General features: G+C 59.0%; 2 protein-coding genes across 3 annotated transcripts; one reads left to right on the top strand and one right to left on the bottom strand.

The window, feature by feature from the left end:
* Nucleotides 1-810: 810 nt before the first annotated feature.
* LOC112976125 (tyrosine-protein kinase Srms-like) lies at nucleotides 811-11,402 on the top strand. Its single transcript, XM_026087069.1, has 8 exons — nucleotides 811-1,245; nucleotides 3,622-3,743; nucleotides 4,485-4,651; nucleotides 6,062-6,200; nucleotides 6,661-6,819; nucleotides 7,914-8,095; nucleotides 8,389-8,545; nucleotides 9,011-11,402. The coding sequence occupies exons 1-8, from the start codon at nucleotides 890-892 to the stop codon at nucleotides 9,202-9,204; spliced, it is 1,476 nt and encodes a 491-aa protein (XP_025942854.1). The 5' UTR covers nucleotides 811-889; the 3' UTR covers nucleotides 9,205-11,402.
* Nucleotides 11,403-11,946: 544 nt separating this feature from the next.
* Nucleotides 11,947-17,618, bottom strand: PPDPF (pancreatic progenitor cell differentiation and proliferation factor). Of its 2 annotated transcripts, none has more exons than XM_026087271.1 (5): nucleotides 17,538-17,618; nucleotides 15,702-15,790; nucleotides 14,849-14,926; nucleotides 14,437-14,533; nucleotides 11,947-12,094 (listed from the first exon to the last, which is right to left on the bottom strand). In XM_026087271.1, exons 2-5 carry the CDS (start codon nucleotides 15,754-15,756, stop codon nucleotides 12,028-12,030), a joined length of 297 nt encoding a protein of 98 aa, XP_025943056.1. In that variant the 5' UTR covers nucleotides 15,757-15,790; nucleotides 17,538-17,618; the 3' UTR covers nucleotides 11,947-12,027. The 2 variants fall into 2 exon arrangements, with proteins under 2 accessions (XP_025943056.1, XP_025942974.1); XM_026087189.1 differs by lacking the exon at nucleotides 11,947-12,094 and adding an exon at nucleotides 13,959-14,295.
* Between the last annotated feature and the right edge of the window lie 7,806 nt (nucleotides 17,619-25,424).

Genomic DNA, 25,424 nt, shown 5'->3' with positions numbered 1-25,424 from the left:
CCAAAAACCTCCCGCCAACGAGATGGGAACAGCTAAGGGACAAAACTCGCACGGGGGGCACGTGGGCGCCGGCTGGAACTGCGATTTTCTCACTTGGGCAGCAATCTCGAGGCAGCTCACGCTGCATATCCCAGACACGAGGTGTAAATCTCCGTCCTTCGGCGGACACTTGGGTTTGACCCGACGTGCTGGCTTCTAGCAGGGTGTTTGCAGAGCGGCCGCRCCGGAGCGTGACCGGGATGGTTGGGAGTCTGGCTCCGCTCGGCCCCCAGCGCCAGGCGGGTGGGCTTGCGTGCAAGGGCTCTGCGCCACGTGTCGACGGCCAAGCAGCAGATCTGCGAACCACTTCAAAGCTCTTCTGGGTTATTTCCCTACTCTGTTTTAACTCTTGCACATTTGCGGATGCAATTATTTTCCTACGGGAAAAAAAAAAAGTACCCTCCCACACAAGTGCGATCAAGATTATTAACTGGAGTCTGCCACTTGTCACAAGAGCTGCTTAAAGAACAGAGAGCTGCGTTTACCGGTGCTCCAGTAACGAGCATGAGAGCACGCTTTAAAATAGTAATTAAAAAAAAAAAAAAAAAAAAAACTCCTTCCTCCTCCTCCGAGCGCAGCCAGCCTTACGCAAGGGAGCAGCTTCCAGCTGTGGCCGTCCCGCCAGATGTGCCGGCAGGTCTGAGCGGGTGCCTCCCGCCTGCAAACCCGTCCCACCCGATCAGCTAGTTTCACTTTCAGCAATGGGAAGGTCCCAGCGCCGGGAAGCCTGAGCCGCGAGGCCGCCGGGGCGGGTGCCGCGGTGGGGCCATGCCCGCGCAGCCGCCCCTCTGCCCGGCCTCGACGCGTCCCGCCGCCTAGGCGCGGGCGCCGGGCTCTGCTCGCAGCGGCGATGGAGCAGTTTGTCCGCAAGCGCTTGACTTTCCTGACGTCTTTCTGGAACAAACTCCGGCCCCGTTCCAACCTGGATAGCTGCTCCCTGGGGTATTTTGGTTCCGATTCTGTTTCGCTGCACTCCGAGCCGACCTCCGTTTGCCTCATCCCAAAGTCCTCTCTCTTTATTGCTTTATACGCTTTCACAGCCCGGAGCGCGGACGAACTGAGCGTAAAGGCAGGGGACAAACTGCGCGTCCTCAAAGAAGAGGGCGAGTATGTCTTAGCCAGGAGGCTGCTGGGGGAAGCGGCCACGGGTTACGTCCCTGCCACTTACGTGGCCAACCTCAGCCAGGGAACCTCCGCTCGCCGGCCGTAAGTACCCGGGCTCGGCTCCGGCGCGTGTTCGCGCGGGGAAGGTGGGTTTGCAACAGCAGCGCTGCAGCCGCGGMCCCTTCCGGGGAGGGGGGCGGCAAGGGCACCGCTCTCCTCCGCTTGCTCCAGCCGGGAGCGTCGGATTGACCTTTCCCTGGGTTTCTAACTTGCTTTTGCCACTGGCTGTGGTGGGACTGAGCAGAGTCCTGCCTTTCCCTCGGCATCTCGGGGTGGTGAAGCTTTCCAGCTCCCGTAACGCATCGCACGTGGGGTGCGGAGAGCTGCTACGGTGAGCAAAGGTGCGGTGTGCCGGGGGCTGGTGCTGCCGGTCCCCCCGTGCCCATCACCTTCGCGCGGGCGCAGGCGTAGCGCGGGGACACGGCGCGGCGGGTYGCACCGATACGGCTACGGGGGGACGTTGCTGGTGCAGCTTGTTCCTAGCTGCGCCGAATAAACCGGCCGCTCTCCGGCTCCTCTCCCTCCTGCCCCGGGTTAGGGGGAGGCAGCGGAGCAGGACGATGCCTTCCGCGGAGCTTGGGTTAAAGCCGCAGCCCTTCCTGGGCTGGGGAACGCCTGGGCTCGGGGTTACACGAGGCAGCCTCCCCCCCCACACACATCCGCGCCGCCCGGCCCCAACACGCCGGGCGAAGCGCCCCGGGACGCTCCCGTTCGTCCCCCCGTGCGGCCCTGAGTCACGCCGGGCTGCTCGGGCGCCGCAGACGGGGCGGAAGCCGTCGCCGTGCGGCTGCCCCGCTCCCCGCGACCTGCCTGCTCGCCCCCGAGGCCGGGGGGCAGCGGCTGAGATATTGCAGCCGGGGGGGGGGGGGGGCGGCGTATCAGAGTAGGGCAGATGCAGGCGAGTTGCAACAGGGCTGGCAGCACCCGGTGCAGCCTGCACAACCTGGGGGGGGGTTGGCTGATGGCTGCATTTCCACGGCACAAAATATAGCCTGGTGGGTTTGTGCACGTGCGTGTGTGTGTGCGTGTGTGTGTGTGTGTGCATGCACCCCCCTCCCTGCGCAGCCCCCTGCGCCCCGCAGGCAGGCRAGGGGAGATGCGCCGCTTCCCAACCGGCATGAGCTGGGCGCCTGCAGACGCTCCGGAGCYGCCGCTCGGCACTGCGCAGTGGTTTATTCAGCTGCAGTAACTCCATCACGTATAATTTCCTGCGCAGCTTCTTAGAAATTAGTGATCCCGGCTGGTGACGAAACCTGATGTCCCAGCCCACGTTAGGCTGCTGGGGCTGAATGAAACCGGGCTCCTTCCCGGCGCTCGTGTGTGTGTCACACTGGCGTCAGGGCTGAGCAACCGAACCTGCCCTTTCTCGTCGGGGATCCGGTGGCAGATCCCGGCACTGACGAGACGTGGGAGGTGACTTCGGCCGGCTCAGCCGCGTGGCTCCGCTGGTGCCCCGGGCTGGAGCTGCCCATGTCCGCAGYGGGAGAAGGCAGGTCCAAGCAAAGGTTTTCCTTGACGAGATTTGCTCGTAGCCAGGAATTTGGTTGCGTCCACGAGCCGCAGGTCAAAGAGGGGAAGCGCCAGGCTGTGGAGTGCGGAGAACCGCTCGCGTGTCCGTGTTTGCTAGCATCTTGGTAGGACGCTTGGGTGCAGCCCCTGGGAGCAGCACCAGCAACGCTCCGTCCCCTTCCTTCCTTCGCCGTTGGCCAACGCTGCTGGGGCCGGGYGTCCTGGGCGCGCGCTGCTGCTGCCTCCTGCTCCTTCGGTGCTGCAAACTGGCGCCCACGGGCTCGGCGCTCGCGGCAGCTGCTCCGGGACGGGCTGAGATCTGGCCAGCTTGAGTCAACGGTGACTGTGCCTTGCCACCGCCCCGGGGAGCCTCTCCCTGCGCCCCATCCGCCCTTCCCTGCCYAGGCGGGCAGCCCGGCTCCTTGTCTTTCCCCTCCCGTAGTGGACATGGGCTCGATCACCTACAGCRATGGCTTCAGGAGCCCCAGGGCTCATCCTCACGTGGTTGTTCGATGGCAAATGAAGGTCCTTGACCCTGCTCCTGAGATTTTGCAGCGGGCAGGTGGAGCAGGTCTTAGCGAGGAGCCAGACCTGTGCCGGCTGCGGTCGCTCGCGTCTAACGAATGGCAGTGCTGGCCCCTCTCATTAGAAAAAAAAAACGAGGCAATGGTTTGCACTCAGCCAGCTGCAATAAGAGGCCACACGTGCAGGCAAAACCCAGTAAATGCACCGTCCCCGAGCACCAGGGCTGGCAAGGGGCTCCGGCACGGGAACGCCGGTACGGCGGCTCCAGGGGATTTTCCCCGGGGTGTTGCTGCATCTTTCCCCTTCCCCGCGCGGGTGCTTCCCATGGCCACGACCCGTCCCCGGACTCGCCAGCTCTGACCGGCCTCCGCTCTCCCTTCGCAGCTGGTATTTCAGCAAGATCAGCCGCAGCGAAGCCGAGCAGCTCCTCCTCTCGCCTCCCAACCAGCACGGCTCCTTCCTCGTGCGGGACAGCGAGAGCAGCAAGGGCGAATATGCCCTCTCAGGTAATTTGCTGCCATTTACCCGGAGAAAATGAGCAAAGGAAAAGGAACCGGACGATGCCTTAGGAGCAGCTCCGGGTTCAGCCAGAATGAGGGGGGAAAAACATGGAACGGTGTTTAGAGGGTTTTGCAGCATCTTGTTAAAAYGAATTAACTGCTTGCTGAAAGCGCGTGGGAAGCTGAGATGCTGTTGCACACGGATAGGGACCACCGAATTGCTGTGGCAGAGGGAAGCACCTTGCTCTCACGCCGTGAGCAACGCGGAGCGCCTTAGCGGCAGCTCGGTAGCACGGGCTCCCCAGATTGCCCTTCGGGGGGGGGGGGGGCCCTTTGGTCAGCCGCAGATTACCTAAAAACATGCTGCCGCGCCACCTTAGCAGGGTCCGAGCTGCTCTTGCCGACGCCGCTCGAAGCGCGTGGCTTTGCAGACCGGCCAGTACCGTTATCTGCGTGAAAACAGGCCGGAGAAATTCACAGTAAATCCCACGTCCAGCCCGTAACCCTCCCGGAGCCGCGGCGCACCACTCGGGGATGCGGCCGAGAGCTCAGCCGCTCTCCGAGCACTTCGCTTCGGTGCTGCGTTATCCATCACCTCCCCTAAYAAAGCGTCGCCTCCGCGGGCCGGATTAGTCCGGCTCGCTGAAAAAGCCTCCCGCTGCCCGGGGACGGGGACAGGGGGGAGGAAGGAAGGAGCGGGGTCACGGCACGAGCCCTGAGCTGTCTCCGCTGTGCTCCTCTCCGCAGTGCGCCGCCACGCCAGCGTCAGCCACTTCCGCATCGGCCGCAGCGCCGGCGGGCGCCTGCACCTCCAGAAGGGGCGGCCGTTCGCCAGCATGGAGCAGCTCGTCGCCTTCTACGCGGCCGACTGGACGGCGCTGCGCAGCCCGCTGCTGCAGCCCTGCGCGCCGGCGGTGCGTGCGCGAGCCCGCGGCGCCCTCGGCCCCCCCGCCCGCGCGGCCCCCCCTTAGCTGCGCTTAGTCGCGCACGTTTGCTGCTGGATTTAAATCGGCAGGTGGCAATTCTTTTTTTTTCCCTTCTTCTTCAAGGACGCCCAGCTAAAGAGAAAGGAGGGAAAACTCGAAATGCAAAATTGGGAGCACTTTGTTTCTCCCTTATAAAAAAAAAAGAGGAAGGAAGGGGGGGGGGTACGGACTCTGTCCTAAAAGAAGATGAAAATCATTCGATATTTTTTTACAAGAAATGGGACTCTAATTAATCTATCCATCTGAGATTTGCTCTTTCTTGAACTGAAAGTTAAAACGCACTGTTTGTTAGTAAAACTGCCAGCTTTTCCTTTAATCAGCCGTGCTAAGGCTGGGCACGGCGTTTAAAGAGTTGGGGCAACTCTCTGCTCCTGGCTTTCGGGCCCGTTGTCCTTTTCAGGCCAAAGTGCATGGGCGTTTCTGAAATGTTTGCTCCGTATCAAAGACTGGAAAGCATTTTGTTACAGATCCCTTCGATTCTGGAAATACTYGAGCTTCCAAATTTATCCTACAGTATAATAAGAACACACTGCTTTTATATACTTTTTATGCCAATTAATGTAGCACACATAAATCCAATTAGAGTATTAATCCCAAATTGCCAACTCACTTCCTGATTAGAATTCCATTCACCAATTAGGACTTTTAGAAATAATAATTAAACATGTGAATAATTCAAAAGTGAAATTGAAAGGCATAATAAAAGAAACACTTAAAGAATTGGAGTCTAAATCAGCCATAACCTGCAACAGTATTTATTTAATTTTTTTTTTTTAATTGGTGGAAGCACATGTCTATGGGGAATGGAGAACAGCTATCTTTGGTGGCTGATGTGGAATGAATTATAACTTGAATCTCGCCTGAATGGCAAAGCCAAGTTTTAACCAGCTCCCCTGGCTTGCAGAGGCAGATGAAATGACCTCTCTCAGGTGGGCGACTTTCAAGCAAAAGCTCCATTGCAGCAACATCTGCTTTGCCTTTGTGCTTCTTACATGGTCCAAATTTTCCCCAAGAAAAAGCTAAGGTTGCCCAAATTCCTGATATTTCACATAGCCTCCAAAAGCTCTTCCTCTGTGCACTCTCGGCTCTGAGATGTTTCCAACAAGTGGCCACTGCAGAGGGTTCCCCATGTCTCATGTGCCCCAAACCAAAATTTTAGCTGAGGGGAAGGAGGTGTGCACCTTGCAATGCAAGTGCCACTCAAGTGGTGGAGCACCATGCTCTGGTCACTCCTGCGTGACACCTGGGCCTTGGCRGACACCAAAAGCTTGTCCGGGGTCTCGCAGTCAGGTACTGCCTAGCTGGACGGTCTGAGTGTGCAATGCTCGTTTCACGCAGACGCCACCCGAGAGAGACGGATGGGAGCGCCCGCGCTGGGAATTCACCCTGAGGAGGAAGCTGGGCGAAGGCTACTTYGGAGAGGTGTGGGAAGGACTGTGGAGGAACACGGTGCCGGTGGCCATCAAGATCATAAAAGGTGTGCGGAGGAGGAGGAGGAGGCAGTAAATGTTAACGATGGCCTACTCGGTCTCTTGTTCACTGCTGCATCATCCCCTTTTCTTTCATATCTCTCTTTGTCACCATCTTATTAAGCAAATTGTGGTAGGACCTGACAAATAGCCACTGGACTATTTGTATGGACCCACCTAAACCTGGACTGGCACCTTTATAAAATGGCTCTGTTCAGTGAGCTTATGATAAACGGGTAACTTGTCCCTGATAAAACCATGATCCTGAAAGTGGCATTCAAAGCCCTGCGGAAAACATCTCTTGGGTGCTTGGATCTGAGAAGCAGGGTGTGCAGATATGGTCCCTGAAAACAAGGGTGGCCTGTGGGGGGGGGGAAGAGGTCCTCATCCCAGACGGGAGATGCTGAGCTCCCAGCATCTGGGTGAGAAAAAATCCCTCACAAGGGCTGCGCTGGCTTTCTTCCCCAGCTGACATGAAGGCAGAAGATTTCACCAAGGAGATTCAGAACCTGAAGCGCCTGAGGCATGAGAAGCTAATCCAGCTCCACGCCGTGTGCTCGGTGGACGAGCCGGTGTACATCATCACCGAACTCATGCGGAAGGGCAACCTCCACAGCTACCTCAACAGTGAGTACCAGCACCGGCAGGGAGCTGGGAGAGGTCCTCCGGAGGCAACATCATTACTCTCTAAGTGCCCATGCTCGGCGGGGGCTTTCCACACCCCAGAATAGCCCTACAGACCCAGATGAAGACCATAAGAGAGAGTGAGCCTGGTTTCAGCCTTGTTTAGGCCAGTGCTATTGCAGAGCAATCCGCAGGCGCTTGGTGGAGATGGTCTTCGGTGACCCGCAGTTCCTGCGTGGGCCAGGTTAGGTCCATATCAGCCATTTCAGAGCCCAGCTGTGCTGATGGGAGCTTTCACCCCACCTTCTTAACCGGGGAGCGGGCTGTCAGCTCTCAGCAGTGCACGGCAGCGCTTCCGGCTTGTTTGGGGAACGCTGCCTCTGTTCTGAATGGCGTTGCCGAATCTTGCTGTGGACAGGCAACATATTTTTGTTCAYGTGCAGAACTGATAACAGGGCAGGCCTCCACTCACCGCCTGGTGAGTCCGCCCTGTAACAGTGCAAAGAAGAACATGCTTCTGGTATTTATTTTTCTACTCCTTTCTTTTCTTTCATGCCTGACCGGGTAATCAGTCTCGAAGGGAAACAAGACAAACAGCTCCCACCAAGACCTGTTTTTCTACTGCATACAACCCCCCCCCTCCTCCTCCCCTGCACTAAGTAACTTGACCTAATTTTTGGTTAGGGTTCCAGCAGTATTTGGTGTTGGAGGAGCAGGAGCTCACAGGTAGGACAGGTTGAGAGGCCGGGCTGCCAGGTTGAACCTAGGCATGGCAGAAGGTCACCTTTAGCTTTGAACCAGTTAAAGACATCTGCTTCCTCATTGCAACCCAGGTTGCTCACCCAAGTCCAGTTGCTGAGCAGCACTTGGGACGTGCTGAATTTCACACACATCACAGTAAAGACAATTAGGAAGGACCTCAAATTCAAGTTCAGTTCAGCGCAGTGGAGACACATAGCACAGGTTTTACATATTCCTCCACAACAGTTTTCCCCGCGTTGCCTGCACTGGGTCTCTTTCCAAACCAGAAGGCACTAGAGCACCTAAAATAGGTATTGCTAGATTGCCTTAAACACATGGATCTCCTGGGTTAACAGGTCCTGAAGGGAAGTCCCTGGGCACCTCCCACCTGGTCAACATTGCCTGCCAAGTGGCAGATGGGATGAGGTACCTGGAAGAGAAGCACATTGTTCACCGGGACTTGGCAGCCAGAAACATCCTGGTGGGGGATGAACTCACCTGCAAAATCGCTGATTTTGGACTCGCCCGGCTCCTTAAGGTCAGTCAGTGGGAAACTGCAGGTCCTTCTCATCACCCAATACCATGGAGCTGTCCTGCACCGCTTTGGTACAGCAGCGAGAGCTGCAGCCGGCCGCAGCCTTCCCTGGCTGCTCCCCCTTCCCCATCGTGCACCATGGGCAAGGCAGCAGGTCCACACCACCGGCTCTCATCCCAGTGAGCGCTGGCATCGAAAGGCTAAATGCACACCGGGTCCCAGCTTTCACCCGCGGCTTTTCCAGAGGAAGCAGCTGTGTTCACAGCCCTCAAGACCCATCTCCCCTTTCTTTTCAGGATGATATTTATTCCACCAGCAGCAGCACCAAAATCCCGGTGAAGTGGACAGCCCCGGAGGCAGCGAACTACCGCACCTACTCCTTGAAGTCCGATGTTTGGTCCTAYGGGATTCTGCTTTACGAAGTCTTCACATATGGGCAGATCCCGTACGAAGGTAGGGCTGATGGGTCCCTTCCACCTTCCCGAGCAGGCTGGGGAGCTGCTGTGCCACCTCCTACACTGCTCACCTCCTCACACCAGGCAGCTTGCTGGTGGCTCCCTGACATGCTGAAATACAGCAGGTCATGAAGGCCTTGTTGTATTGGCTTTTCCCCATCTGTAATTGATGTGGRAGCAGCTTCTGGAGCATGAGAAAATTACTGCCCATCCTGGAAGCTGCTTCKGTAACTGCCCAGAACGATTTTCACTGCTTGCAGAAGGGGCTGGTGGGAGTGCGGGGTGCTGAGGGCTGCCTGACCTCCAACTGCATCTTCTGTATCAGCCTCATGGCAAAGAAGAGAGACATCTTTCATGTCAATGCTGGCTGGCATCCTGGCCCTTTCCAGATATACTGGCAGGGTATCCTTTGGGGATAGGTCAGTGGTATGAAGAGTTAGGGGWATCTTCTCTTTTCTTGCAGGAATGACGAACCAAGAAACCGTACGGCAAATCACCAGGGGCTACCGTCTTCCCCGGCCGAGCACCTGCCCTCCTGAGATCTACATCATCATGCTGGAGTGCTGGAACGGCAACACGGAGGAACGGCCCACTTTCTTCACGCTGCGCGAGAGACTCGGCCTCATTTACAGACGGGTGCTCAGTTCTCTCTCCTGAGGGTAACCTGCTTCCACCACCCTTCTTCCAAAATCACCTACAGGCCAGCTCTTGCCAAATGGCTCCCTCCTTCTGGTTTGCCTTCAGACATGGCTCCAAGGAATACACATCTCTGGAAAGAGCCCATGGTCCTTCTTGGTGAGGATGCGGGGAGGTGACTGAGGGAAAATGCAATGAGTTTTGGAGAACTCCTGCTGTCGCCTGGCTGAGCAGCAGTCTTGAAAAGCAGCGTGTTAGCAAAGGCATCATTGAGAGTTTACATCTTCCTTTAGCCAGTAGGGTGGGAGTTCGTCTGCCACTCACCATACCCAAAGTGAAGGTTTGCAGTTTGTGTCCATTTGCGGCTCTGCTTGATTTACTTATAGTGTGTGTCCGGTGTATTTATCAATAAACGTGTGTGCAGCCATCCATATGCCGCATGCAGCCCTCGTCATGCTCCCGTACGTAGTCACRGTCGCTGGCTGGTCCTTGAGGCCTCTCAAGGCATTGCACTGGTTTGGGTAGTGGAGGAGTCTCTGATCTGCTCCGTATTCTCTCTCCTCCGTGTCCTGAACGCCATAATTTGCAACAAGTCCCACTTGTGCAACCACACAGACACCACCGTCTTTCTTCCTCTGTCGTCTCCATTCATCCAAGTGTGCATGAAACCCTCAGGTGCCTCTGTCGATCGCCTCTTCCCCGTCCGCTAAAGCCTCTGCAGCAGCAGCAGCAGCTCCCTGCCCCGAACTGCCCCACGCAGCCAGCTCGCCCCAGCGGGAGCCCTGCCTTAGGGGCAGCTCTGCTCCAGCGCCTTGTCTTTGCCACCACCTTGTGGTTATTTCAAGCATAGCGGGGGTGTGACGAGCTAAAAAGTCTATTTCTTGTTTCAACTATTTAGGCGGATGCCCGTGTTTTCTTCGACAAGCTGTCTCGGGAAGGCTGGGAGGTTTTCCACAGGTTCCTGCTGGAGTTTTTACCCTCTTTTAAAACAAAACCTCAAATATAGGGAAAGGCAAATAAGTTTTGCCAGTAGCTGCTGCTCGTGGTGGCTCCAAGGGGTCGGGGTGTTCGGTAKTTGGCTGTGGAGCCCCATGGGGACGCCAGGAGGAGCCATGGGCATGGGCAGCCCTGGAAGGTCCCCGAGCCAGGAGCCTCACCCAGGGGGTTCACACCCCGGGGAGATCTCGTTTCAAAGGGCTGAAATGGAAGTATCTCTGTTGGGGCTCATTGCCTGGACTCCCTTTCTGCTCAGTGCAGACAGGCATATTTCTAGGGCATGCAACATCCTGGCCCGAGGTGGACATCGAAAATAGATGAGGTGATGTGGCCTGGAGGAACCTGGTTCTTGCCCAGGGGTTGTGGAGAGCCCTGGCAGCTCTTGCTGGTGGGACATGTACGTGGGCAAAGGCCGCTGAGGCACCTGCTCAGCTTGGTTTTGCCCCAGTGCTTGGGCACAGCTGCAATGGGAAACCCTCATCTGGCAAAGCGTTTCGCAGCCTGGTCAAGYGCCCGACCAAGAGCGTGCTGCAGCGCCGTGCACACACGTAGGCACATCCCAGCTCTCCTCTGACGAGGAACTGGAGACCTCAGCAGCGCCGGCAGGTGACCGACACTAGGCGTGCCGAGAAGTGGCTTGGACATGACCGTTGCATGCAAGACAGGCCTGCTGCTGTAGGAAGGACAGCAAATTTAGCACCACCAGATGGTGCTAAAAATTCAGAGGGAGGCAAAGGATGTGTGCGGGGGGGGTGACGGTGCAGCGTGGGGTCACAGCACAGCGTGGGGCGACCATGCAGGGTGGCTGGCTCAGGAATACTGCAACATCTCCGCTCCCTGCCAGCATGCAGAGGCTGGCATTTTCTGGCGTTTCTCCAAATCATCACTTGCTTTTTAAAACAGCGATTTGGGGGGGGGGGGGGTTGATTTTTTTTCCCCCCTCTTCAAACGATTTCAGCCTGGGCAGGGCTCCAGCTTGCGAGGCTCAGAAATGCCGCAAATTCTGCCACGGACAGAAGGAGGGGGACGGGACGGCGAGGAGAGTGCGTCCGCCCGAGGCGCCCTCCGGCTGGCTCAGCGCTCGTGCCCAGAGCACGTCGGGGGCCAGCAAACCTCCGGCCCCGTTTCGGGAGCTCAGCGCGGGAGCGGGGCTGCTTGGAGGCACCGGCTGCCCGCCACGACGGGCTCTGGTTCAGCATCACTGGTGGGATCCCCCCCCCCCCCCGCTCCGATGCTTTCCGAATTGCTGCATCAAGAGCGCAGAGATTGAGCCCATTTTTGACCCAGTTGGGCAAAATAAGGCCCAAGCTGCTTGGGGGCAAAGGGAATATTCTGTATTTGCACCGCCCCAGCACCGAGGGAGACGATGGGACCGTGTGTYACCTTGTGCTCCCGGGACACCCCGGCAGCGTTTTGGGAGGCCTCCGTGCCATGTCCCAGCTGCGGGCGCTCCCCCCCATCCCAGGCACTGGGTTTGGAGGAGGAGCAGCCTGGCCGGCGGCCACGCGAGCATCTCGCCTCGCCGTGCCAGCGGATATGCAAGCTGGAAAAGGCAGCTCAGCTCCGCGGCAGCAACTCGTGCACCAGCACCAAGCACAGGGATTGCAAGCTGAAGCTAGATGTAATGAAAAAAATTGGCCCCCGCCGCGATCCCAGGCTCTTCCCGTGATCCAGCCTCCGGGCGAGCAGCACGAGGCCTTTTAGGAGACTGTTCCCGCACTGGCTCTGGCAAACACGTGCTCTCAGAGGCATTTCCACGCCCTGGTTTCAGGCTCATCTGTGCCCTGCTTGCGGATTAAACTTGGCCCGCTGACATTAGAAAACAGCGTCAGTCTCACGCAGCGTGTTTCAGCTGCATAGCTGGGGGCTATTTTTAACGCTGGCCTTTGCAAAGGGCTGGGAGGAAGCGGAGCTTCTGGAAGACAAAAAAAAAATAATCCCGAAGCGACAAGACGCAGGAAATCGAAGCGAGGGTTGCACCRTCTGCGAGAGCTCCTCCTGCGGCGAAGGGGCGGCTCGAGCGCTGCAGCCGCGGCCGAGACCGAGCAGAAAGCACCAGCCCTTTTTGCCCAAATACGCGAGTTAACCAGCGCAGCCGGGCACCGCGGCGGCGGGAGGCAGGAGCTGCGAGCCGGGGGGGGGGGAAGCTCCCCCGGAGGCAGCCGGCCGCCGCTTTGGGGCCATTTCCATGGCAGCCGCGGGCGCCTCCGCAACGCCTCCCCGGCAGGCGGGTGTCCCGCGGGGGCTCGCCGCCGCCGCGCCGGCGCTGCACGCGCACGGGGCCCAACCTCCCCGCTGCATGGTACCTTGAAAAGTAATAAAGCGGGAGACATGAGCTAATTTTTCGTGCATTCGCCTAATGTGTCACCCCCCTGCAAGGAGCGGGAGCAGCAGGACGAGCCGGGGCCTTGGCGCTCGCCCACGAGCAGGGCAGGCCGGGGAAGGGRCCGAGTCTAAAAACGGGGCGCCCGGATCAACAGCGCTTAGCCTGCCTGTYGGCAATCGCGCAAATACAGCAACACTGACTTCAGCTTTCCGCTTCCGCGTTTTAATCTGCGTCTCCTATGCCTACAGGCCCCTAAAAAAATACCTGTGCCTGCAAAACCGGGGACTTTCTGCTAGGAATCAACAGCAGATAAAAGCCGCTGCTTCGCTCCCATCCTGCGGCACAAGGGGCCACGATGAAGGACCCGAGCGAAAAAGCAGCACAGGGCGCCGGGAGCCTGCTGCTGGCTCCCCCCGGGCTCCGGGTTGGCATCGTCTCGGCCTCGGCCCYGTCTCGGCACGTGGGAGGATTAAGCGAAGCTGGGGAGTCCTGTTGCTGTGCTAAAACAGGGGCAAGTTTTGCAAACTGCATAGGCAGCCTTTCACTAAAAAATGAGAGAATTTGGGCCAGAGCGGCGGTGCCGGCGCTGCCCGGGCGCCTTAGCAGTGCAGACCCACATGCAGGACACCCACATCTCGGGGCAAAGCTTGCAGAAGGCATTTTTGCTAGCAGAAAAGAGCTGCAAAGCTCAAAGTGACCCGGGAGGCATTTGCAACGCAGGCAAAAGCAGAACCACCGCCGCCCCCGCCGGCTTTTCCTCGGGCTGGAAAAGCAGCCTGACGGGAGCTGCATTAATGCACAACTCTGCCCTTTGCTGCCCCAGCATGATGTCATGGGTGCAAAGTCACCGCTCAGCGCTGCCGGGTGACCCCCGGCCTCCYGTCACCCGCAGGCATCTGCATCCTTAAATCTACTGGTGCCCGGGGTTTGTTTGCCTGCCGCGTGAATGGGGACCTTGCCCCTCTTGCACGCAGGGGACCGGCAGGTTCTTGTTTGCTTGGTGTTTTATCAGGTGTCACATGCTAAACCACCCCCCGGCACCGTCAGCACCCTCCGGTGACAAGGCAGCRTGGCAGAAGGGCTGCACAAACGCAAGGCAAAAGCAGCCCCACGGCTGCTCCGCGCGGCACGTCGGACCGCCGCGCTCCGGGCCGATGCCAGCACCAAGGCGCCAGGACAGGTGCGGGAGCAGGCGCCTGCAGCATCCCCGCGCCGCAACCTCCTCTTGCTTGCAGCCACAGCACCCATGCAAAACACACCCGGGCACCGCCAGTCACGCTCGCGCCGTCCTGCTCGGACGCATTCACCTCCCGGAGAAAATCCCTCTCGGCACAGGGCAAGCGCCGGCAGAAGGATCTGCGGCCGGAGGGTGGACGGCCAGAGCCGGGGTTTGCATCGCCCCCGAGGAAGCGGCCTGGCCCCCGCAGTGCCCGACGCAGAACAGCCCACAGCGTTTGAAAAGGCTACTCGAGTTTATTAGTTGCCCTTGTACAAGTAAACAAACGCGCTACCGAGGCTGCACGGAAAGAACGCAGCATTAAAAAACAGTAAAAAGGCTGGTGTAGGAGGGTTTGGGTTTTTTTTTTTGGTTTTTCTTGCTTTTTCTCCAAAGGCAGCGGCGGTGACCTAGAGCAGCCGCCTGCTCCACGGAGGTGGGAACGCGGCGGCGGCCTGCTCACGCCGAGGGTCCGGCGCGGGGCTGGCTGGGCTCGCTGGCGTGGCGCTTCCTCCTGGCTCCCGGCGCCGCGCCGCAGGCCGGCCCGCTGCCAGCCACCGGCACGGCTCCCAGGCTGCAAGACAGAGCGGGCGCGGGGTCGGCGGGGCTCGGCGGTCACCCGCCTCCAGCATCCAGCCGAAACCCCGCGGGAGCAGCCGCTCGGCCGGCTGCATTCCCGAGCCCCGTGGTCGGGACGGACCGGAGCCCCACTCACCGCTCCGGCGACTCCGACACCGTCGTCATGGCGGGGTGAGTCGTCTTCCCGAAGAAGAAGCTGGCCCACCAGTGACCGGGGTCCGACTTGGGGAGACCTGGGAGAGAGCGCGGGACCGGGCAGGCAGGCRTCAGCTCGACCCGCGCGCCCCGGGCACCGCTCCGGTCGCGTTGGACAYGTCAGGTTGGGTAAGATTTGTAATTCATTGGAAATGCAAGATGCAATAAGGCGCTTGGCACCTCCATCAGTGCTTTTGTGTAACCCCCGGGGATATTTAAACGCAGGACGTTCCCGCTATGATCTCTAGGGGAGGCAGCTCATCGCAGCCCCTTAAACCGAAGGCATCCGCGGGAGAACGGCCTCCGGAGCTCCCGCTCGGAGAAAGCGCCGYGGTGGCGGCAGTGGCACTTACCCGGCGGGTGCGGGATGACCTCCCCGGCGTAGTCCGAGCTGCCGCAGGAGCTGCTGCTCGACGTTGAACTCAGGCGCCCTGGGGGCGAGAGCGGGGCCGTCAGAGCCGCCCCCAGCCCTCGGCACCTCCCGCCGCCACGGGACCCGACGCACGGCGTGCTGCGGCCAGCCCCGGGCACACCGCTTGCTCCCGTCACCAGCTCCAATATTTGCCTAGCTTTAACGCCAAGCCGATAAAAACACTAGGAAGGAAACACTGGCGAGATACTAGAAAAGGAAACGAGCGCAGGAAAAAACACTTCCACTCCAAGGACGTCGCTCAGCGGCCTTGCGTTTGCATGCAACCCTTGGGAAGCCACTAGCGATGACCCAAGGCCGAGAGGATGCCGATTCCCGCACGTAATCTGCGGGTCCACGCGGTTTCAGCCCGACCGCCGAAAGCCTGTTAGCAATTCCAGCTCGCGGGGAGTATTTTACTTCCTTCCGGTTTTGGCGACTCRTTAAAGCAGAAGGTCTCACCCCCCCCCCCCCACGGGAGAGGCACCAGTGGCCGCCGATCCCCAGACTGGTTCTGCAGCCTCTCTGCAGCCCTCGTTCCCCCAGCGACGGCGCAGCTGCGTTTTCAGCCGTCCCCTCCCCGCACCCCCAACCTCCGCAAGGGGCCCGGGGCTGGGCGAGACCCCTGCAAAGGTGACGGGCAGCAGAGCCACTGGCCCCCGCGGGACCRACAGCACCCGCCTGCGCCCAGCCTCCTTGTGGCAGCAGCAACACCTCCAAGGAGCCCGGCAGTGCAAACCGGCCCCGCACGGCGCCAGCTCGGCATCCCCCCCCGGTACCAAAACCATCGCTCTTACTTCGGTAGTAGTTGTGCGTCGCCATGAGCGAGCCGCTCGACGGGATTGCTGCCATGTTCCCGGGCTYGAGGCTGGCGCCGATCTAAAACCTGCAAGAGAAGGGACAGCGGTCAAGGCTGCGCCCGCTCGCTTCGGCACGGACCCGGCAAAAACCCACCGCGCCCGGGCTGCAGCAGCACAAGAAAGCTGCAAGACGGTTTGGACAGCAGCAGCCTGCTCCTCCTGCAAGAGGTTCGGTATCTGTGATCTTCGCTGCGCTGTGCACAGAGCCTAATACTTACAGGGCGGCTTGCAGTTTAAATCCACAGCCGGAGAGCTCCAGCGCAGAGCTACACGCTGAGCCAAACTAATTCCCGCAAAAACAGCCGCCGGCGCAGAGGAGGGAGACCCGGCGCGGCCGCGAGCGCCTCCTTCCCGAACCGGGCACGGGTGTTCGGCCTCCCTGCAGGAGCRCAGTCACTTTTGCTGCATCGACAACCCGGAGTTGTGAAATCTCCGAACGACATTGCGTAAGCGTGCGGGGCCTCCGTGCATGGCGTGACGCCCGAGCACACGTCCCCGGGCGGCAATTCCCTTGCGAGGCCCTCGATATCCGCTGGCATTTAGGGGGGCGATCAGCCCCGGACGCGGGGAAGCCGCTATTTATCGCCCCGAGCCTGCGGACGACCCGCGGCTCCGGTGCGAGCAGCCTGCAACGCCGGGGCTTGCTGCTTGCAGCTCTCCTCCGAGACCTTCCCGTACCCCGGGCTGCCGCTTTCCTAACCTCCGAGCAAGCACTGAGACATTTCAGACCCAGGGAACCGGGTTGCATGGATGCACGGTTGCAGGCAGGACCGTGCAAGCAATATTTYGGTGCTGGGCTCCTCCGAGCCCCCAGCGCTCGCGCCAGGGCTTGCTTTAGGGTTGAAATACGCAGCAAACTCGAGCAACGGGGGACAGCCTGCTGCCCGCCGGCGCCCTGGCGAGGCTCGGTGCCCTGCCGGACTCGTCTCCGGCACCCGGAAAGGCCCGGCCTGCGCCGGCAGCGTGCACCGGATCTGCACGTAGGGACTGTCCCGGTATAAAGCACCTTCAGTGCAAAACCACCGACTTTTCTCGGGTCTCACCCTAAGACCCCATGCGGCCCAGAAGCAGCCGAAGCTTCTCCCCTGCTCCAGAGGGGGCTTCGCTCTCCCTACTGCTCACCCACTTTGGGGGTTTCCTGCTGCTCAGTGCCTTCCACGCACCTGTGTCCCCACCTGGACCCCCCCGTGCCACGAGCACACCGGCAGCGCTGGCCTTAAGGCAGGTATGGAACTGAGGCACGGGCTCGTCCCCCGCTAAGGGAGCCCGCGGCGAGGCAGGTCCTAACCCCAAGGGCAGCCAAGGCCAGGCCAAACCCCCAGACCTGTGGGGCACCCTGAGCCGCATGAACGGTGGCGGGACAAGAGTCCCCACCTCGGGGTGCCCCGAAGGCCCGCTCGGTGCGGAGCCACCCACGCGTGACCAAACTCCCACGAGGAGGGGAAGAGGCGGTGGATGCTCCTGCTCCCGGGAACGTGCACGGCGCTGCCTGCATTGCAAGGGCCAGATGTGCAGCGCCGAGCACCACGAATGGCGTCCAGCACAGCGTGCTGAGCCGAGCACCGCCAGCACCGTGTGCAGYGCCGAGCACCGTGTGCAGCACCGAGCACCCCCAAGAGTCCCCAGCACCCTGTGCAGCACCGAGCACCTCCGGCAACGCCCAGTAGTGTGAGCAGCGCCGAGCAACCCCAACAGCGCCCAGTACCGTGTGCAGCGCCGCGCACAGCCTGCAGCGCCGAGCACCCCCAAGCAGCGCCCCGGCCCCCCGCGCACCTGGGTGGGAACGAGGCGGCGGCGCTAGGGCCGCGGGGCCCTCGGCGGCGGCGGCGCCGCCCGGGGAGCGCTGGCGTGCGCGTCCGGTCCGCACGGCCCGCGACGCGACGCTCTTAGCCCCGCCCCCGCCCTACCCTTTATATCCTATCGGGCCCCGCCCACGCAGCGCGACGCAGCCAATGGGGCTCCGGGACTCGAGGCTCCGCCCCTTCCCCGGGAAGGGCGGGACGGCGGGACCCCGCCCCCTGTGCCGGCTCCCAGTCGCGCGGGGCGTGGGCGCAGCGCCGAGCACCCGCGGGGCGGCTCGCAAGGAGCGGCRTTAGTGCAAAAAAAACAGCAAAAAATCTCTCGCTGGGAGCATCCCCCCCCCCCCATGCACAGTTTGCTGGGGTTGCCCTTGTCCCAGCCAAAACAGGAGGAAGGAAAAGAAAAAGAAAAACATATATACATGTATATATATACACACATATATACCTATATACATACATGTATACACATAAATCTATCTATCTATATACACACATATACAAAAAAAATTAAAACTTTAACATTTAGTATTTAAACGTTAAAATGCAGTCTAAAGATATCGCCATCCCTACAAAGTTTAAGAATTTAAATASGTGATGCTGTTTCGGTACTTTGTTAATATTTAGTGAAAATACAGTGTCAACAATAAACATACTCTCTGATGCCCATTTTATATAACGTGGCATTAAGAGAGAGCCAAGAAAGCCTTTCTTCTGAAACGCTTGCTCTGAAGGGCCGAGGAAAAAAAAAGAAAGACAAAAAAAAAATCCCCTAACACGGTTCACTATTTGAAACTTTGAGGGAGAAAAAGATTTTAAAAATTTCAAGCAAAATATACCTAATCCAACCACATTTAAAATTAGTCAAAAATAAATAAATAAATCTTGAAGGGATACTGGACTGCCTCGGCTGCATCAGTTTTAAGTAAGAAAGCTTTATTTGAGAAGAAAAAAGCCTGCAACAAGGCCTAGGCACCACCAGCGCTGAAGCACAGCTCCTCGATGCTTGGACACCAGTACGATACACTGTATAAATAAATAAAATACCGCTAAAATGCTGGAAGCATCCATCCAAGCCCCGAACTGCAAGGCACAGAGAGCCTCGGTGCCTGGTTCTCGAGAAATATATCTGCCCCAGAAGGAAAAAAGTGGAAAGCCTAAAATTTGGGTGCTGCAGAGTAGCCAGGGAGGATTTATGGAGCTGAGGATGGGAATTTGGTTTCCTAGGGCAAAGTCTGTGTGGGCACGTGGAGGAGAAGATAAATTCCATCTGTATCGATCAAGAATCAATCGTTTTAAAAGCAGGTGGACGACAAGATTTGGATGGATTTTTGCTTTGATTTTCCTCAGATTAGTGCTTCTGAGTTTACTGCGACTCTCTTTACAGTTTGCTTTTGAGCAACGTTTCTCTGTTTTGTTTTGTTTTGTTTTGTTTTTAATCTGCCTCTCTGGGCTCCGTGTTACAGCTGGCAACCGGCTCGCGTGACCTGCTGGTCGTGTGCGCGGTTGGGACACAGCTTTACGCACAACATCGTGTCCTTGGCAAAACCACCCGGGAGGCAGCAAAGGGCGCAGGGCTGAGCGGCGCCGGCGGGATGTTGCGGGGCAGCGGCACGGCCGAGCCCCGTCCCGAAGGAGCGATGTTCTCCCTTCCTCCGGCCAAAACGCTGCGTTAAATTTCTCTCCTTTTGGACCCCAACGGGAAGGACGGGCCGCCAGGCTCTCAGTGGAAAAAAATAGCTCTTCTTTCCGAATTAAGYGGCTTGCAAACACGAGCCAGCGGCTCCGGCAGAGCTTCTTCAAAACGAATCGCCGGGTCCTTCCCGCGACACGGAGCCGGGCTCGTGAGCTTTGCTCGTGGCGCGTGGCGCAGAGGGCATTAAAAAGCGACCTGCCGTTGTTGCTGGAGGGCGGCGGGGTCCAGCCCCGTCCCCCCCCCCCCGGCGCTGCGGGGCTGCCCGGGGCTGTCGCCCAGCGGCAGGTTCCCGACTCGGCGCAGGCAGCTGCCGCCACCTACGGATAAAAACCAGCCTCGACGCGGAGCCGCGCAGGCGGCGCGAGGGGGGGCGAGCGGCCGCTTTGCAGAAACGCCCCTTTCCGAGGGGAGGCTATCAGGAGTCACAGGCTGCTCAGTTTGCTCTCCCGAAACCTACGCCTCCAATTTGGGGAAAGCGGTGAAGAGGCTCAGAGCGTCCAAGGTGGCGCAACGGAAAGTCAACGCCGCGAGTGCGACTCGCTATCGCTCATCCCGCAGGGGCGTCTATTTAACCCCCTCCAAAAATGCTGGGAGATGTCTGGCCAGCTGCAGGCAGAATTAGCAGAGGGGCTGCTATGCCTTGCTTTCGTAAAGGTGTTGTTAGGGGAGTTCGGCTACGCAAGCAAGTTCCTGACTGTCRACCCGCCTGTTCCTTGACCAAGCCTTCGGGTCGAAGGGCGGCGCGCGGAAGGAACTGGTTCAACGGTTGTGTCTAATGAGCGAAGCGATGTGCTTGTCCAGGTGAATCGGAGAATTATCTTGCAGAAACCAGCCGAGGAGCTGATCGGGATTTACCTTTCTACAGCAAACTCTTAGGCCAGTGCCTCCTTTATAGGAGGAGAAGGTGCGATTTGGCTACCAGTCGGTGATACAAAGCATGAAAACACATCAACGGCTAATGTAATTCCATAGGCTTTGGCGAGAGTGAGTTCAGCAGTGAATTTGCTCATTAATTTCTCCCTCTGGATGCAGCTGAAGCTTATGTTCTTAGCCAGATACTTCCTTTAAGAGCCCTTCACCTACAGTGATCAGAAGATATGGGCAGCCRGGGCTCTTTTAGCTCCATGGCCATGGTTTAATAAGGAATAAGGAGCCCACCGCTCGCCCAGGCACCCACGCTGCCTGGTGTCCTTAAAGAAATGCAGCCGAGATGCTGATATCCCCCTCGCCTCGCGTTAAGGAAGATTTTGCAGAGTGTCTGTCTTGGCTGCTCCTCGGATCGGTGGCGCGTCAGCTGGAGCAGCGTGACGCTCTTCTGTGCAGCCTCTTTTTGTCAACCGCGTCTCGGGGGGGCGCGAGGAAATAGAGCAGCAAAATCATAACAGCAAAGGGGAAGGTGAAGAGCGGAGAAGGAGTTAAAGCCGTCAGGGGAAACCGGAGTTTAGACGAGGAGCTCCGGCGCTGGACGTGGGCACGTGCCCAGAGGGGCAGGACGTTAGGCTTCTGCGGGAGCGATAAGCTCCCAGGGCYGGCTGAGCGCAGTGGTCTAGCGGCCCGCGCTCGGCGTTCCGGGCGGAGCAGGCTCCGGGTGAGCCGGCCTGCCCTCGGGACTCCTGCCTCCTTCTGCAGGAGCGATTCGCCYGGGGCCATGGCGAGGGGGACGGTGCCGGACACCGTCCCCAGCTGACYGGGCTGCTGGAGGGCTTGGGGATCTCGGTATCGCCGCCTAAGTTTATTTTTAAACCTCCGGCTGCAGTTTAGCGGGATCAGCGTGTGCTGCTGCAGGACCTCGGACYGTTCCCCGCTTCTCCCCTGCTCCTTCCCCGGTGCTCCCTGCCGCCGGGTGCGAGGCGAGCCGGCAAGGCTGCCCCCCTTGAGGAGCCCCCCGAACACCAGCGTAAATATGCACTAAAATCCCCTGGGCGCTACACCCGGAGATCCATCTCCTCACAGCCGATATTTTACTTAAATGTGAATTCCTTCCCCGCATCCCCAGCAGCGGCACCCGGAATGCCACGCGACGAGCATCGCGCAGAAGAGCCGTGGCGGCCGGTTCCTTGGTTTTTTTTGACCTTGACCGGTTTGGGCAGACAGTGATTTATAACCGCTGCAACGTCGGGGTGCAAAGGCAGGACGGGTGCGCAGGGGGCTCAAACCCTGACGGTGCACAGACGGAAACCAGCAGCCGTCGTCCCTTCCCTGAGGCTGCCCGCTGCAGGGCAACGTCTCCCCGAACCCCGTGGCTGCTGGGCCGATGCCTGCTGCACGGGGGGACGCAGAAAACAGCACCAGGCCCCGCATTTCTTCTTTTCAAGGCAAATATCTCTAATGCTTTGAAAGGCAAGAAGGAGGAAAACAACAGCTTTTGCCCCGGGGAGATGCTCAGAGAGGTCATCTGTTGTGCAGGCTGATTTTCYGGGGTCCAGGCCCGGAGACGGTTCGCTGCCGGTTCTGCGTCGTCCCCGTCGGCGAGAGCGGGGTGTCTGGGAAGCCGCGGCGTCGGGCATCCCCCGTGGCTGCCGCCCGCCCTGCCAAAAACCCGCCTTCCAGCCGAGCCCCTGTGCATTTTACAGAAGCAAAAATGCAACAGCTCGGTGAGCTGAACGCGTTACTCGCGGAAACAAAACACCCCCGGTGAGAAGGCAAATTCAGACAGGCGGCTCGGGGGGGGTTACAGCCCAGTTACATACAAATTACAGACACGGCGGATTGCTCCTTCTGCCAAGCACCCCGCGCGGGGCCCCGGAGGAAAAAAATAAAATAAAATCTCATTTATTATGTGAATTTTAGCAGAGCCTAGATAAGCAGGGGGCTGCAGGGTTGGGGCGATATGGAGCGGGAGCTGGTGCGGCTGCTCTCGGCACGGCACGGGCGCTGCGTGGGCACCAGCCCTTCGGACGGGAGCCTCCGCTTTCTCGAACGATCCCGAATCATTTGGCGCTGGCTTTTTGCTAGGCTAAAAGAAGGGCGGGGGTACCAGAGACTGAAGAGGATGCATGGAAACGGCTTCGCCCGCCACCGGGAGCCGTTCCCGAGCCAGATGGATGGAGACAAGGCGCTAAACTTCCAGCCGCCCCCGGATTTTGGCTGTCCGGGTTTATTTTTTTTTGTGCATAGCTGAGCATTTAAAGACAGATTAGCAATATTTTTCAGGTGCTYGGTCAAGCGTTGTGGGGAAGCGGTTCCCCTCCGGCGTGGAAATAAGGCCGAGTGGTTGCTGATGCAAAGGGATCGAAYGCGTTCGATCCGAAACCCTTTTCTCCGGAGCCAGAAGGCAGGCGGGATGCCGGCGGACCGCTGTCGCTTTAAGCCTCGCAGAGGCTGGGCATCGCGCGGCTCAACCCAGCGCAGATTAGCCAGGTCTGACGGCTCTATCCTTTCCGTGCCCGGACTATTTATAGTCTGACGGGCCGCCAGGCTCCGTTTCATTGTAGGAATAAAACGCACGCTACRGGCGGGCTCTGGCCCCGTTTCCGTACGAGCCGGGCGAGCGCCAGCGAGGCAGACTGGGCGCCAYGGTGCACAGCCTGGTCGTCCAAAGCAGACGTGAAACCGCAGACCAACGTTTCTGCTCGGGAAGGACGATCCACCTGCGCTTCCCGAGCGGCGCCGGGACAGCGGGCAGCTCGCAGGCGCCTCGCTCGCCTGCGTCTYGCGGCTTTGGACGGGCCTCGGGCTCCGCGGTGCTCTCATGCACGCGTCCTGCACGGTTACATGCCACGCTATTTTTGATGTTCGCTAGATGCACCCTCCATTTCTCTTTCCCCTGTCTGGAGAAAAGGGTAAAAATTCAAACCAGCTRTCTTTACTGGAGGAAAAGAGGATAAAAAGGAGGCCCACTACACCCTCTCCCTCTCCCTGGCCTTGCAGGCAGACGGACCCTGGGTTTTGCTCTGTGCTGTGACTTTAGCGAAGGCTGAAGACTTCATCAGCGGACCCAGCCTGGGTCCCACCTCGGGCAATTCCCAGGCTGGCCGCAGCCCTGGCACGGAAAGGGGAGGTGATTCTTGGCGAAGCACAAACACGGGCGGGAAGAGCAAGGAGCTCAGAGACGCGGAGCAGGCGGCGTCCCCGGGCGTCACCGCGCGGGATGGTCACCCCGGATCCAGGCGGCACAAAGGGGCTGGAGGAGCCTCAGCGGGTATTTGGCCGTGCCAAGATTTCACCAAAGGCGTTAAACCCCTGTCGGGCGCCAGCATCAGCAGTAAAACCCCAAGCCTCTGTCAGCACTGGGTTCCCCGGTCCTGCGGCAGCTCCGCTGCTCCTAGCCGGGAACAGCTCTGCGCGAGTCCCTCAACCATGGCCTTAAGCCTTCCTTTAGGAAGTTTCTTTCTACTTTTTCGGACAGTCAGTGCATTATATTTTGCACAAGGAATGCTGCATAAAAGCAAAGGATATCTTCCCTTTCACATTATATTTCTAAGAAAATGCCATGTTCAGAAAATAACCTGAGTGTCCCTTTAAACATTAATGAGAGGTTAATACGTGATGCGAAGGCTTTAACTCTTAGACTAGGAAGGTAACAGTTGCTAATTTAGCTGCTAAGGTCACTGAAAGATGGTCTAGACCATAACATTTTTCTGGACTATTACATAGCTTAATTTAAAGTTATCTTTCTTCTGACCTACACTTGGCCTCGGGACACAGAAGATTTTGCATTAGCCTTTTAATTGCACAGCTGACACAGGGCATGAATTTTCTGACCATTGCATGATACATATTTATGCAAAGGAAGTATCATGGCACTGCAGAAGAAAGGATTACTTCTGGTTTCCTTGTTTCCCTGGAACRTGAATCCCATCTCATGTTAAATGCAATGGTGTTGAGCAACCAATACACATGCTGAGTGAACACAGATGCGAAAACACGCTTTGATTTATTCGTTCCTTGCTTTGCTGTTTGCTCCTGTGCACATTTGTGCCATTTTTTTAATGACAGATGTGGAATTTCATCATTCTCCTTTTTGCCTAACCAACCTGGGGGAGTTATGGCATTAGTTAAACCCAAGTCAGCTTTGCTCTCTAGATACTTCCCATTTAAAGACTGGCAAAGGGAGACAGGGGAGGAGAACGACCTGCCCAGGATTTGGTGGCTAAGGAGAGGCAGGGAGCGAGAAGCCGGTGCCCTGGGATCAGGCCCCTCTGCTCTAACGCCGAAGGGGGGGATGCGAACGCGGCGGCCAGCGCGGAGCCCCTCTCCTCCCGGCGTGGCAGGCGAACGCAGCCCTCGCACCCCGGCCTCGCCGTGGGACGCAGCGAGGGCCACCCCGGCCACCGCTCCCATGCCAGCCCCTTCTCTCCACCCCCAGGCTGTCGTGGGGGGTGCAAGCCCCGCTTGGCCTCAATCTGCCCCATTTTGCCCGGACCAGGACCACCATCCTTTCCCCTTCCTCCCACACAGCCCTTCCCTCCATCTCCCTCCCATGCCGTAATCTTCCAGCCCTCCACCTCTGACATCCCTTCATTTTCCTCCCATCTCTCCACTTTCCATCCTTCCATCTTCCTCCCATCCTTGTCTTCAATCCCTCTGTCTCCCTCCCATCCCTCCATTTTCCATCCCTCCATTTTCCATTCTTCCATCTCCCTCCCATCCCTCCATCTTCCATCCCTCCATCTCTGCTATCACTCATCTCTCTCCCATCCCTCCATCTTCCACCCCTCCACCTCCACTATCGCTCCATTTTGCTCCCATCCTTCCATCTTCCATCCCTCCGCCTCCCTCCCGTGCCTCCCTTTTCCATCCCGGCATCTCTCCCCATCCCTCCATCCTCCGTCCCTCCGTCCTCCCAGCGCCGCTCCCGCCGCTCCCCGTCGCTCCCAGCCCTCTCCCCTCCGCCTCGCCCTGCTCCCATCCCTCCCTCCCTCCTCCTCCTCCTTCTCCTCCTCCTCCTCCTCCTCCTCCCCCCCGGTACCGCATTGCCGTAGTGCGGGGGGGTCACTGCATTGCGCTGTCGCCGTCAATAGGTGGACCCCCTCCCGGGGAGATAAAACCGCCGGAGCCCAAGCTGGCAGCCTCTGCCGCCCCGACCGCCGCTCCGGTAAGAGCTCCGGGCCCCCCCGGGCCCCCCCGGCTCCCCCCGGCTCCCCCCGGCCCCGCGCCGCACACGGGGCTGCTCCTTAGCGGGGGGAATCGGGCTTTGGGGGGGCCCCGCAGAGATCCCCCCCC

Source organism: Apteryx rowi, unplaced genomic scaffold (genome assembly GCF_003343035.1).
Source record: "Apteryx rowi isolate R43461 unplaced genomic scaffold, aptRow1 scaffold_0, whole genome shotgun sequence".
Lineage (NCBI taxonomy): Eukaryota > Metazoa > Chordata > Aves > Apterygiformes > Apterygidae > Apteryx > Apteryx rowi.
The sequence above is the reverse complement of the archived record's forward strand: the minus strand, read 5'-3'. Positions and strand labels throughout refer to the sequence as shown.